At 32.5% G+C, this 15,356-nt stretch overlaps 1 protein-coding gene across 1 annotated transcript in view; it reads left to right on the top strand.

Moving 5' to 3' along the window:
- The first annotated feature begins 2,189 nt into the window (after positions 1-2,189).
- Positions 2,190-15,356, top strand: part of LOC134534765 (nonsense-mediated mRNA decay factor SMG7-like) — a 63,417-nt gene continuing 50,250 nt past the window's right edge. The window contains exons 1-3 of the mRNA XM_063373305.1: positions 2,190-2,399; positions 8,701-8,765; positions 14,794-14,881. Coding sequence (XP_063229375.1) covers positions 8,728-8,765; positions 14,794-14,881 — 126 coding nt within the window. The 5' untranslated portion in view covers positions 2,190-2,399; positions 8,701-8,727. The remainder of the gene's footprint in view (positions 2,400-8,700; positions 8,766-14,793; positions 14,882-15,356) is intronic.

Genomic DNA, 15,356 nt, shown 5'->3' with positions numbered 1-15,356 from the left:
CTGCCTATCCCCATACACTCGAAGCATGCATTATCATAACCACTGTTCCTGGACAGAGTGTACATTTAAACAAAAACTAATGTGATAATTATAACCAATGCTAAAACTAGGATGAATGTAATAAAACATTACTTAACTAATACCTAATATTAAAATACAACACAAACACTCTCAGCAGGAAACATTTGCTGCACCCAGATCTACACTATATTACACCCATGGTGATTTGCGATGTTCCATAATGGTGTCGCAGGAAAAGAGGGTAATAAAGTATGTCAGTGTGTGTGTGTACATTCGACTTGCCATTTACGATTGGTTGCTATTGTCCAACTCAGTCCACATGAAAGTGGTAGTGCTGGTTGACAGTCTTTCTACACACTAAAACTACATCCTGATGTCTTCTGATAAGCAGTCCTTCAATCGAGCAGTGCTCACATCTGGTGTTACTGTGTGTCGACCTTGGTTTATGAGCTGGTACCTGTGAGTAGAGCCAGGGCTTGTAATTCTAAGAGATACTGCAGGTTTTTCTCTATCACTATTGTTTCTTTGTTATTTAGCTAGTGATGTTGTCTGTTAGGTAGCAAATGTTACTAAGTGCTTATTGGCATGGTTCCAATGCTGTACCCAATTTGAGGCAGTTCAAAGACAAAATATTCACACTGAGTGTAAACGTTTGTGAATGCTAGCGTGAGTAAGTGCATTAAACTTCCTTTATATATTTTTACAAGAGCCTGGTATAGTATAGATAGAGGAAGGGCTAAAACTTTTCCTGCACCAGCACCATTACATCCATTAATGTTATCTCGGGCACCTCCGTTGGCCTAATACAGTTGTTCAGCTGTAGTTCTATCAAGATAAACCTAAATTTTATCCACTACTTCCACATCTTACATTGTCGCATCATATAAGCATATTTTGCATTTCTAATGATGAACTGGCTTTTGACGATATAGGTACTTGTTCGGGTTTTTGGTTAACTTTTGCCATTGAATGTCGAAGCTCCCTATATGTTTTGACAGTCCTTCGCTTTTCTGTGCAGATGCTCTTTGTTGCAGTTATTCTTTTCTTATGTGGATGTACCTATGCGATAACTCTCCAATTGCCTCTTGTACAACTACAAAAACTCGTCTGCATCTTCTTTGCGATAGGGCATTATATTGTAGGTGTGCTAGTTGGCTAGCTACCACAGTGACCCAAATCGAAAGCTTCAAGTATAGTGCGGCAGGCTGTGGCAGTACATGACATTGAAGTTAGTTCATGAAGTCAGTTGCTGTTCTAGTGAAGGCATCTTAATGTGTTTGCCTGAGCAGTGTCTATATGAGGTGGCTGCTCTTGCCTAGTAATTTTGTCCGACATTCATCGCCTGTAGCACTTCAACACTCCTGCGAATGCCACTTTTTGTCTTTTTGTGGCTCGTCAAATTTTTACTCCTACACATGTTGGTCATCTTACTTTTTGTTTACATTACAATGCGTCAAAGTAGCCACTCACATTACGATTCACTAGTGTTATTTCCTTGTCAAAAAATGCATGTATTTTGCCCATGACATGCAGTGCTGGTGCTGTCATGTGGCATGGGAAAGCATTTTTTTTTTGTTATTCACGGTACTATGTGGGGCATCACAGTCTGGATTTTGTGTCACACGAGTCAGGTGCCAAGTTTATTCTCATGATGTGCATAACTTGAACAAACAAGCTTGTGAAAAACATCACACTGTACATAAGAGTATGAAGTCAGAGAGCAGTAAAATTTTAGGAGAGTAAGTATGTGGTTTTATGTCTTAAATTACTTTCTCTCTCTCCTTTTTTTTTGCTCATGGTACTGCGCGCGGTATCACAATCTATATTTGTTGAATGCTCAGGTTGTCAAACACGTCTGATCTCAAGTTTATTCTCATGATGTGTACAGTTTGAACCAAAATCATGTTTTAGTATGAAGTCTAAGAGCAGAAAAATTTGAGTGTTTTTATTTTATCATCCTTAAATTTATTTTTGTGTTTTTAGGTGGAATTTGATTAGTTAGTATATAAATAAGAATATATATTTTTATTTAACTAGCGAAATTTTTTCATTGGTTTATTTGAACTAAATTAGAGGGTACTGTCATTAGTATCCGAAATCAGTGGTTATACCCTTTAAGACATTTATAACTCAAGCTAAAATATTAGTTTTGACTTCTATTTTATTCTAGTTGTTTGTTCACCTGCAAATGTTTTTGTATTTGGTTTAACCAAGTTTATTAGAAAGAAATAGTATTAAAAATAGTTAATATTGTATTTTGTTTTTAAAATGTGACAGAAAGTTACCTTGTTTGTTATGCTAGGTGGAGGATTTAAAATATGGGAATTGATGCAGTAACTAGAATTTTGTGACAATGTTGAAAACGTCTTAAATGAATGGTGGGTAAAGCATTATTAATTAGTACTTGTTTATGCGTAAATTTACGAAATGCTTACGTTCTATAATTTCTGTTTCGATAAGTGTCTTCGTTAAGTATAAAATGATACCAACACCGTATGTTCTGACTAAATTTTGCCGTAACATTTGAAGGAACCCATTTGTTTAGGATGCGATTTAAAAATCGCTTTGTAACTTTATTTTTAATTGAGTGTGAACCTTTATAGTTTTCGGGTAGTGTCTTTATATACTTTTTTTTTTTTAAACTAGGTGGGTAACCCTGAAACTAGTTTTAAGTAACAGCACCTGTGTGTTCTAAAATGGCCAAAAAACTTTTATCCACTTTCATTTATGAGTGGTTATAAACAATCATGGGTCTGTTTCTTTAAAATATATGTGAAAATCTTAGTCCATGTCAAAATTGGGTAAATCTGTATTGTACGGATTAGCGCCAAAAAAAATCGTACAAATATGAAATAAATTTCATTATATGCTCTTTTATGTCCTCTTTTCAAAACCGCCTGCGGAGATTAAAAATTCCAATTACTTTTGGAGATATCGCCGTTCTTATTTTGCAATACAAGCCCTATGTAATCATTCAACAGGCGCCATTTTATATTTTGCCGTGTGTGCGTGAATGCATAAATAACAGAAATTTTCCATTAGGTAAGGTTAGTTACATGATAAATACTTCAAAAAAAACGGAAATTAAAAATAATATCAATTAATTTTACTTGTATAGTTTTAAGTATTTATAATGTAACTGACCTGACCTAACTAAACGGGACAAAGGTAGATTAGGTCAGGTCAGCTACAGTATAAATACTTTGAAACTGAACGGACATTAAAAATAATAAAAATTAATTTTAATGGTTGTTTAGTTTTAAAGTATTTATAATGTAGCTGACCTGACCTAACAAACCGGGAAAAAGGATGAACAGTAGGAACTCACGTAATTTTCTTTTTACGTGATGTAGTCGTTCAACTACGTCGCGAAAAAAAAAAAATCATACTTGTAAACAAGCAACAATGGGAACGCGGGAAGCCTACGATTCACTCATCCTTCTGGACATACCCGAATACTCACGTTGGCAAGCCTTCTTTCAACAGACGAGAGGCGAACGCCCGATCGTGCATCTTCGGTTTTTTTTTTTTTTGTTTATTGTAAATAAATATGCAACTCATGAAAACTAATGGTCAATTAGGTATTGTTAGCTATATTATAAATACTTGAAAACATTGTGGATGGTTGATTTGGTTAGGATAGCTACATTCAAAATACTGTGAAATCATGTTAACGGTTTCCTAGCACTGGATAGCTACATATTAAAAAGTTATTTGCTAAGCAACCATAAAATGATTTTACAGTTTTTTTAATGTAGCTATACTTACCTAATATAACCAACCATCCACAGTGTTTTAAAGTATTTTTAATTACTTCTTGCTAATTTTAAGAAAAGAAGTCTTGCCAACGTGAGTATTCGGGTATGTCCAGAAGGATGTGTGAATCGTAGGCTTCCCGCTGAACTCCGCATCAGTGCACATCACGAAAATTAAAAAATTCCATATCTCCTAAAGTATTTGGAATTTCTGATCTCCGCCGGGTTTAATGAAAAGAGGAAGTTAAAGAGCACAGAATAAAGGTATTTTCGGATTTTTTAAAAAAATTTTTAAAAAAATCGCCAAAAAATGAATATTAAAAAATTCGATATCTCCAAAAGTAATTGGAATTTTTAATCTCCGCAGGCGGTTCTGAAAAGAGGACGTAAGATAGCATATAATGAAAGTTATTTCATATTTTTACGATTTTTTTTGGCGCTAATCCGTACAATACAGATTTACCCAAAATTGATTAATAACATTAAATAGCATACACACACAGAAGATGGAAATACATGATTTTCATCGGCAATTGATTTAATCGCTCACAAAAAATAAATAGCACAAAATTGGGCCATAGAAAGTTTGGCAATATGATTTAATTTCTGTGTAGTGTGCACAGTTCACCATGCATAACCAATGAAAATGAAATGGATTTTTGTTGTATTTGGGTATTAGCCAGGTGGGAAGGAGGTTTCATCTTGGATAAACTTATTCTAATCTCATCCTAAACTCCCACATCTTTTTTGCCTGTGTCATCTTATCCTATATCTCGATCCATTCCCTTAAAGACCCCAACAAGAAAGATTGTTACACTGTTTGTGTTCTCTAAACTTCCCTGCATTTTCTAGAACAAGTCCAAACTCCTACCCTACAGTATGCCCCACTCAAGGTCATCAAACATCTGCATTATCTTCCTCTCCTTCCTCCCATACCTTCATCCATCTTGCTGCCCCCCTTTGCACTTCCTTCACGTATACCTCTTTCACCAGGTATGGGTCTCATGCTGCAGCCATATACTCATACACATAGCCATATACTCATACACATGAGAATCAAAATGTTAATATAAACTGAGGAAATGATTTGACCCAAGTTGAATATAATTATTAATTCCTTTTTGGAAATAACAGCTTTATGTAGTAGAATTTTGTGAATATATTATATTAGCATATTTGAGTAAGCATTAATTATGGGGAAAAAAGTATCAGTCACAATATATAATGCAAATAATTAATAATGGTAGTTAAATGTAAAAAAAAAGTCTTCTTTGTTGATAGAGTAACAATGACAAAGCAAAAACTAAAATTAGAATTTTTTTTTGTTGCAAAACTAAGGCATTTACCAAACTTCATTCACTTTCATTCTCAAAAATGTTTAGGGTTTAAAAATCTGTCATTCTTTTACAGTGCCATTTTGATTGTAGTTGTGGATATGCACAATTAGCATGTGTCTGTGTGTGTTTTTTTTTGTACTGAATCAATTATAACTTTATATTTATGTAGTGTATAGTAAATTTGTGGAAGTGAAAAGTTTTGTGTACTCTTTAAATAGTATAAAACAAAGTCGTTATCAGTGTTTGTTTGTTCGTTCGTTTAGTTCTTCTAAACTACAGAATGGTTTTTGATGCAGATTTAGAATATTTAGTCCTGAAGGTTTATGTGCATAAAACATTCATATCAAATTTAAAGATAGTAGAGAAATCTTGATGTTTTATAATCAGGTTGTAGAAAAAGGATGCTTATAGGGCACTTACATGGCTTATGCCAACTTACACATGACTTAAGTATATAAAATTAATGTACTTAAGAATTAAAAAGGTGTACTGAAAGGTTTGCAATACCATATGTCTTATCTTCTAAAGATAATTCATAGTAACTTAACCATTTTTATCTTTAAAAATTTATTAAAAAAAATGAGAAAAAAAAGCTATCAACAAAGTTTACAAAGATATTCTTTAGTTATTAGCAGTACATGTAATTATATATAATTTTTGAAAACACCAGACACTTAAAGAGAACTTAATACATCTAAGAATTTATTAAATCTGAAGCCACATTAGTAGATCACATCCGTGTGAAGTCGGGGCAAGTCTAGTGAAGGTAAAAATACATACAAAAAAATTATATGAATGGGAGCATTCCTTAAACATTTAAAATGCTTAATTTTTATTAATAGGTTTATGGAAGGCTACAGTTTTCTTTTATTTATTTATTTTATTTATTTATTTGATTTGTTACATGCCACACCAACAGCACAAGGTTCCAACGGTGGGCACAACATGTAAGACAAGTAAAAAAACAAATACAGTAACAGAACAAAAATAAGAACAAAACAATAAATTATAAGAACAACAAATAGTAGGACAAAAACAAAGACAAGACAACATAACATACAAATATCCATATGAGTGCTTAGCTTCTAAAAATTACTTAAAATAAAAATGTTTCATGAGAGTAATAAATGTAGGCTATAAGTACAGAACATATAATATTATGTAGATAAATGCAGTTAGTATCCTTAGTTTAATATATCTGGTATTAAATAATTTAGGTAATAACATTAGAGCATTTGTTAGGTTTACTTTTACAGGTTTACCTGTAGGCTTAGAAATATTTTTAAATCCAATAAAAAAATTAAAAATTTCCGTATGATGAATGTAAAGTATTCCTCTTAAAATATGCTCTAGGATAAAAAATATTTATATAGTTTTACATCAAGTAAAGGATTGGTGACTTGCAACTTGCATATTTAATAAATGAAAACTGCTTTATTTTGTTACTTTTCTGCTAGATATAAAAAACTCATTTAATTCAAATAGTAACTGTCACAATTATAAATGTATGTACCTAAGCCTATTTAGAAACAATAAATAATAAACTTTTCATAAATAATGAAATGAAAATAATATTTTGAAGTTGAAAGTTTGATTTCATTTGGTTACTCTTGAAGTTTTTGTACTCAAAAGGGCAAAAATGTCAAACATTTTTATGAATATTTCCTTTGAGATTTTAGTGCGTAGGGAAACTACTGACCAAGAGGATATGTATTGCATTATGGGACAGCAGCATATGTGGGGGGATGGAGAGATATATAACCCTCCCTTCTCTTGAAATCCAAAAAAAAAAATCTATTATTACCACCAACAACTGGAAAGAATTTGAAATCAAACATTGGGAAAAGTTGTTCTCCCCCCCCCTCCCATCCTTCCTCCTTTCTAAATTAAATTTTGTGTACCTATGCCCCTGTTACGGACTACCAGCGGATTTTACTTTTAAGTATGCTTACATGCAGTATGCATAGGTTTGTGAAAGGAGGTTAAGGCTGGGTCAAGCTCAATGTCATTACTTGTAATTGAGATACTTCTCATTAATGTTGGGGTAAAAATTTGTCATCAGATATTTATTAATAGCTTTCTTTGAGTTCATAAAGGTCACGCAAGTGTTGATATTATGAACACTTAGGCCTATTGTAAATTTTTACCGCTATTAGATAATATTTAGTGAGCATCTGTTGATAACATTCAAAATTTAACAAAAAATGCACGAGAGCTAGCGTGATGCATTCACAGGAAAAGTTTTTTTTTTTAGCATAGTTAGTTTCTGCTTGTTTTGTTTCAATATTTTCTTTATGAGTTTTTGTTTTCTGTGACATTATGGTACATGGTATAAAGTATCTTGTATGTGGTGCTAAATGAGTAGGTAAAAGATTATATGGTGAATTACGATAAAGCCTAAATAACACAGAAAAGCATGAAAAGAAATCAAAATGAACATTAATACACTATAAAGCACTGAAATGCATCAAAATATCATGAATTTAATTAGCACATTTAATCAAAACTCAAATCAGGTTATGAAAACATAATCTTTTGTTATAATTAAATTTGGTGAATGTAAATTATTAAACATGGAGTTAGTACAAAAATGTATGTATAAATAGAATGGAAAAAAAATTGCTTTTTATTTATACTGCAACTGTTATTAGTAAATCATTTTTACAGTACGGCATTAGAACATTTTACAAATGCACATATACTTGCTGAGTTTTATTGTTTCCAGTAATTAGACATGCGTAGTACAAATCTTTATATTGTAAAAGTGCATCATGTATCAGTCAAATGACACTGTTTTGGAAAATCAAGTATCATTGAACAAATAAGTGTCATATTTGTTTAAACTTATGCTTTCTTTATGAACAAGTGAGTAAGTAGAAAATAAAAACAATAATACAAAAATCTCTTGTTTTAGTAACAAATTTTGTCTAAAAATAAAACCATAAAATATTTTTTCTATAAATGAGTTATGCTGTAACTACATTCTGAAGCTAAGAAAATGCACAAAATATGTTTCTCTGTGAAATATTTAAAGTAATTAATTGCATCATCTTAAAAAAAAAAAGGCTATATTTTCAATTCAAGGTAGTGTTTGTCTTTTGAATATTTGCCACTGTTTAAGTGATAAGCCCATGTAATGAATATTGAAAAATGTTGACCATACTGTTCACTCATTTAAAGAATTATTCCAGAATACACAGGCACCAAGAACAATATCCAATCAATTAAAAATGTCTGATAAGGTAATTTGGAATTAGTTTTTTTAAGAATGTAGACAAAATTAAATTTTTAACGTGAGTCAATTCAATAGAAACATACTTCCTGATGGTATTCCAGTCATTGTTGTTGAAATTTTGTAGTTCAAAATTTGAGTGGTTTTTGATAAGAAAGTGAAATATGGTTTTATTCTGTGATTTGGGGAGAAATTTTTTTATTAATTCAACACCCTTTAATGTTTGCAAATACTCATTGTAAAGCCCCTTAAGTTTCTTAGTACCAGTGTGATGCATTAAATACTGTATTTGGATTGTGTCATATACCTGTACTATTCATCATGTAATATATATTTTTTTGTGTGTGTTCTCTAGGTGTGGTGTGATAAGTGATTGCATCGGATGATAATGGGATTGAAAGCTGCTGTACAAGCTCTGAAGTAATTCCTTACTAGTATTTTACTAGGATTTATGCAGAGTTTGAATAAACATCAGGAATTGAGAAAATTATTCTTTCTCAATAAAATATTTTCCTGGCTAGTTAGAAATTTTTTTTATATCTGCCAGGGAAAGTGATTCAAATTTATTTGGAGTAATAGTGTCTCATACTCGTAAGATAAAACTAAATATGTCTGTTCATGTTATTGTGTATGGAAAGGAAAAGTAAATAACGGTGGCCAGAACGAGCCATTTTTCCAATCTAGTTTTGAAGACATACTAGTTGTTGCAGATAAGAGCTCTAGAGTAATTGAATCGATCCATGCAAAAAGGTCTTTAGTCCTAAATAAGTGTTTTTGAGAAAAACACAAAAAACTGTCTGCGCCAGAATATTTTAATAATATAATAACACCTTTTTTTAATATGGTACCTAACAATTTCACCACTCATATGAATTATCTATATTACTGTTCTTGTATATAGTTTGTCGAAAAAAAATTATAAAATATGTTGGACTGAAGCCATTTTTGCATGGAAAAGTATTTTATTAAACACTCTTTTATATTTTATTGTTATTTTAGTATATATATTATTTTAATTGTTTCTTATCCAACAATGGTAGAAAAGAAGATACAATATGTTATATTTTACTACATATTAGTTTATTTACTCATGTACAGTGTGTCAAAAATTAAATTATATACAGTTAGTTAATCATCTTGTACCTACAAATCAATGTTCTCCAGTTAATCATCTTGTACCTACAAATCAATGTTCTCCAGTTAATCATCTTGTACTTCCAAATCAATGTTTTCAGCTGTTGGCCAGTTAGAAATATCAATGTAAAATTGTTTATGCTCCTCGGGAATATAGGGCAGAAGTTTTCGTATGTCATCTAGTTTCTTTTTTTTAATGGGGACCTTCCCTTCTGGATAAGCAATGCATGGTGGAAATTCGGGGTTCGTCATTGCTTGCCGCAAACAAAAAGTATGTAGTACCATACCATTGATAAATTTTCGTGCAACAATTGTTCCAGGCATTTCTTGACTAAAAGAAAAATGCATGAAGGAACTTATGCCAAACTGTTGCTTATCATCTTTCGGAACTGATCTCGGGCGCGTTTCTTCTGAAACGACAGACTTTTTGTAATATTGAGGCCACCAATTTTTGTAATCGAATATGTGTTCCGATTTCACATGTGTCACCATAAACTTATTATTATTACTGCTCTTGATTACTAATTCAGTGATTTCTCTTAAGGAATATAAACGGTCATGTTTCCTCAGCTGTCTTTTAATCATTGAAAAATCTCGGTCACAGGGGAGAAACGAATGACCCCTGATGGGGAAGAACTGTTCTATTTTATTAAATCGACCAGTTTGTGTTAAAGCCAATAACAAACGTGCCAGTGAGTGGTTTTTGTTTTGGCCAGAACAGTTGTCAGAGAAAATCCTTATCTCCTTAATTTCTGGAGGAACCGTGTTCAAATAATCCGTTAAAAGTGAGCACACTTCATTTGGGCCTTTGTTGGCAGTACCCTCATGATAAAGGTATAACATAGCACTATGTTCCTTTATGTTATGTATGCAGCAAACATTGACTGTTAACTGCCTCACATAGAAAGTCTCTTGAACTGGGATTCGTGGCAATTTAATATTTTGCATATAATCCATACAGATGGACAGAACGTGTGGTTCAGTTTTGCAGTCTCGTTCTTTTTTAAGTTCATTATAAAACTTCTTTGCCCTCCTTCTGTGAATCATTAGTTCCGCTGCCGCACACCTCTTGGCTGCTTCATTTATGTGAGGGCTTTTAATTTTAAGTTTTAACTCCTCACAAGTACAGCAGCTATCAACCTGGGGTCTGCCAAATGATAGAGAAAAGTTTTCATTGAAAAACTTAATGAAAAACTGATAACTGCAGTTAATGTCAGGATTTTTATCTTTGAATAGATTATACATGGACTTTACAGACAGTCTGGCATCGAGATATGATTTTGTTTTACCAGTGTATTTTGTGCATTTAACTGGAAAGCTAAGAATGTGGTTTCTGATTTTTTCCCGAACTTCAGGTGGAAGTGTGTTAGCACTTGATGTTTTCCCTCTTTCATCAACGGGACTTTTGCCCAATAAAGCAAGTTTTCTAATCCTCTTCACTCGTTTATCAGTAATAGCAAACAATGATAAGAAAGCTTTGTAACATACCTCTCTCTTTACATGGCCTATAATAACATAGTATTTGTAAACTTTGTCAACAATTCTTGCCCCCTCTTTCTTCCGAGGTCGACGGCGATCAACATCATGTATATCAATCAGAGATTGAATAAATGTGTCTTTTTGATTTTTTGTAGGCAAATCATGCAAACGTCTTAGCACATCAATAGCTTCATCATCTGAGATCTCAAAACACTTCATTCTCTGACATCTGAAAACAAAACGATAAATATTTTTGTGATATATATAGTGCATTGAGAGATTTAGGCCTACTAAAACTAATTCTCTTGATATCAGAAATACATAAGTAAGTGCCTAATATTGTAATGTATATAACAAATACAAGCTTTAGATAACATTGGTAGTTATAGACCTACCTGCATGGAGGTCCTGTTGTTCTGGCTGGAATCAAATTGCCTTTGGAGGTTAGGTATTCCTCCCCTTTACATCTTGCAGTTTTTCTTATATTTCTTTTCCAAGAAGATGGTGTACTTTTCCTCTTTATACCTCTTTCTTCTACATTGTCTGTGCCTTCACTTTCTGATGACATTATTTAACAATATCTTTGTATAAAACTTACTAATTTACCATCATTTAACAAACAAACTGCATATTCAACATTCTTTTGTTATAAACATTTTGAATAACAGGTTAGGAAACATAATGTCACAGAATATTTCAATAGTGCGCCGCTACAACAAAAATTCCCAAACTTTATTCCATGCAAAAGGGGCTTCAGTCCAGGACTGAAGCCCTTGCTGCATGGAACAGTGAAATTAACAGTCTGTTACTACGGTAACAGTGCATTGGACTGAAGTCTTTTTGGCGTAGAAATGTGTATCTACCTTCTTAGGTAATGTTGCATATTCAAACTGGAATTGCGGAAAAAATGGACTGAAGCCCTTTTTGCATGGACCAATTCAATTAGGGGCTCCCATTGCCTTAAACCTTTATTTTTATTTTTTATGTAGAAATGCATTGCTGATGTGCTGCTTAATGCAGTAACTGTTATAGTAACCTGACATTAAATTAACTATACTACTGTCTTCTTAATTGCATCTTGTTTACCCTTGGTACAAGGGAACATTTTAATGCTCATTATTAGACTAGGCTAGGTTAAGTTAACATTGCCAACTTTATTAATTAGCATAGAGAGAGGTGGTGTAATGGTAAGGTACTGGACTTGTGTTCTAGAGGATCTGGGTTTGGATCCTGGCCTGGTAATTTTGATTTCAGCTATCACTGGTTTCTCTGCATCACTCCAAACAAGTGCTGGGGTGGTTTCTTACTATTGGCTTTGGCTGATTACTTTCTCAGTATGCCTGGGTTGTGGTTTGTGTGTTTACGATCTCTAATGACCTCGCTGTCGACAAGATGTAAATTCCAAATAAAATAATCAGCACTGTGTCGCATACTATTCAGTAGTACTTACATGACTCAAGGTTGAGTGGTCATTTCACTCCCCTCCCACAGAAACTATATTGGATTGATTCTCAGCAGGGTAGTTGTGGATTTTTTACAAGTTGTAAACATGGCGGTGTATTGCAACATTTTATGTTTGACAGATTAAGTGTTATTATTTATGATTTATTTAATATTTGTTCTATGTCTGATATGTAATTTATTTTCAAAACAGTAATTATTTTTAAATGTATATCTATGAGTATGTTACTCTATGGACTGAATAAGACATTTGAAATTGAACATTATTGAGACCCCTCTAAGGAGGAATTGACATTAAGACGGTAAACGGTAAAGTTAACGCCGTTATTTTGTAATATAAATTATTATTTCAATATTTATGTATTTAAATTTTAAGTGAAATTTGTGTTCCGCGCTATTGTTGCACGCGGATTTCGCAAGTTATTAAGTAATTAATGTAACAGTTTTTGGTTTTCGGCCAATCACGGCCCGCCATTTGAAATTAAGTTGAGTGTTAACTGGCTTAATTTGAGAAGGTTAGAGAGAATCTAATGGCCAGCTTAAGATAGCAGAGCTTCGTGACGTCTGCAATTTTAAATCCTACAAAATAGCTGTATAGCAGTAGGCATCCTGAATTAAGGATGAAAATTATGTATCTTTAGGGTGTACAGATACTTAAGTAGGCTTTATCTACAAAGATAAAGGTCCTAGGAGTGAAAATACGTGAGTAACAAAAAGTGCAAAAATCTGTCTCAATTATATACAGATCGTCACATCTCGGCCTAAAATAATAATAAACATTGAATTTTGAAGTTAATCTACATTGTCTACGAGAAAACTGACTATTTTGATACAAATTTATTTTATTTTACACACTTCTAACGTAACTCAGAGGTCTGATGAGCGAGAGACTCTGAGCTCTTCCGACATATTTTGAACCTAACTAGCCAAGGTAAAAACAATTAAGATCCCTAAATCTACGAAAACAAACTGTGTAATATCGTCAAACCCAAATCAAAGACTATTGCTTGTAAATTAAATGTGCGCATCGTCACTCCTGATGGTTGGAAATAATATGTGGGATGCAATGACAAAGAACAGTTAGGGAATTTGAATATAATAAGTAATTAAATAATAATAATAAGGATAAATTTTGAATTATTTTCGTTTATAATAAATAAGTATATATTTTAATTGTGAGTGTTGTTTTATGTTATTTATTCTATCATTTGTCCTAGTGTATATTTATGTATATATATATTTTTTAAGTCAATACCTAACTGTGGTTTAGATACCACAAGCACTTGCCAACTGAGAGTCACACAAGCAAGATTAATTTACACAGAGTAATACAGCCCAACGTGAATTAATTAGTCTCCATAGAAGTGGGGCCTAGACATACACCAAAACAATTAAGTGTACACCAAAACAAATACCCGCACAGAGATTTGTGGCAACCAAAATGGGGCCACATATTTGTAAACAAGAAATATAAAGAAGTTGCCTTACAGCGGACACTGTTGTAAGCTGATGGTATTTTCTCTGGATACCCCTGTTTTCCCCAACATTGATTTCCTCAATGCTCCTTTATAATTTCATCACCTCACGTGGTCTAGCCCAGATGTTGACAAGACATCAAGCTGTAATTCATTAGTTAATTCATTCACTTGCTCACTTGCTCCCTCACTCACACTAGTACACTCACTCACTTGACTTACAGCTCCCACTAGATGTTAATGTCGAATCTGCAACCAATAATTCAGGCACTGTTTCGACAGTGGGCTTTGAAAGAGGCCAGCACTTGGCAGACACCTTCTGCCACCTAAAGGCAAAATTTGGCACTGCTTATAGCACCAAGAATTCCGGCACGAAACAGCTACTGCTGTCAAGGACATCTCATTACATTAAATATTTGATAACAGAATTTATTTTGATAGATACTTAATAGATATAACTCCCAGAATTTTGTAATTCATATGGTGGTTATTCGTTTATCTATGTGTAGTATGCCAAATGTTTTTGAAGGACCATGCTGATGCTAAAATTATTTATAGCATTTTTTTGATATTTCATAAGTGTTTAAAATAATTTAGCTGACACAGTGTGACAATGCCATGACTTGTTAAATTTTTTTGCAAATTTGTATTTGAATAATCTATTAGGTACATACATATATTGATATAAAGGAAATAAATTGTTAAGTTTCATTGGTCATAATGCTTGATTATAATTTTTACATTTTTTGAACATAAAAAAGTGTGTTATCAACCATCAAATAAGTATTTTGTAATCATATATGTGTTTCTCAGTGAACGTAATTGTACATTACAATTATTAGGTACTGACATTTTCGATCTTCAATATTTACTTATTTATTTATTTATGTTGTGTGCAGGAAAGCTGAAAGACTGAAAGAGAGAGTGCAGGGTTCGAAGGACCTCCTGAATGATGCTGAGGCATGGCTGTGCCAGAAACAACTTCAGGTACTGTATCGTTATTTACTGCTGTGTTGTGAGGGATTAGTTTAATGATTTTTTGTGGTACAGGATTCAACATTCAGAGAACTTCATCAAGGCAATTCATTTTCTATAAATTATGAATTAAATTTGTACATTTTTACTTTCAGTGGTTTTTTTAGTGATTTTAATAAGTGAATAATTTTGCAATGGTAATTCGTTAAAAACTAGCCAACTTTAGTGTTATTAGTTAAATGTTGGGTCGCACTACACATATAATGATGGTGCTAAATTTTTTTTAAAGATCTGTTGCGTTATGCATATTTTTTTTGTTATTTATGTCCAAATAGTTTTGGAATGGCTTTGATGGAGGTTTTGTAATGTAAATCTTTTGTATTTGGTATTACTTTTATATTATATCATTGGAATAGTTGTTGCAGATGTTGGTTGTAATCCTTAACAGAAAGTTTATTTTTATTTCGAACGGTTATTTAAAAAAAAA

Source organism: Bacillus rossius, chromosome 8, assembly GCF_032445375.1.
Source record: "Bacillus rossius redtenbacheri isolate Brsri chromosome 8, Brsri_v3, whole genome shotgun sequence".
Taxonomy (NCBI): Eukaryota; Metazoa; Arthropoda; class Insecta; order Phasmatodea; family Bacillidae; genus Bacillus; species Bacillus rossius.
Note: the sequence above shows the minus strand (reverse complement) of the source record. Positions and strands in the feature narration are given on the sequence as shown.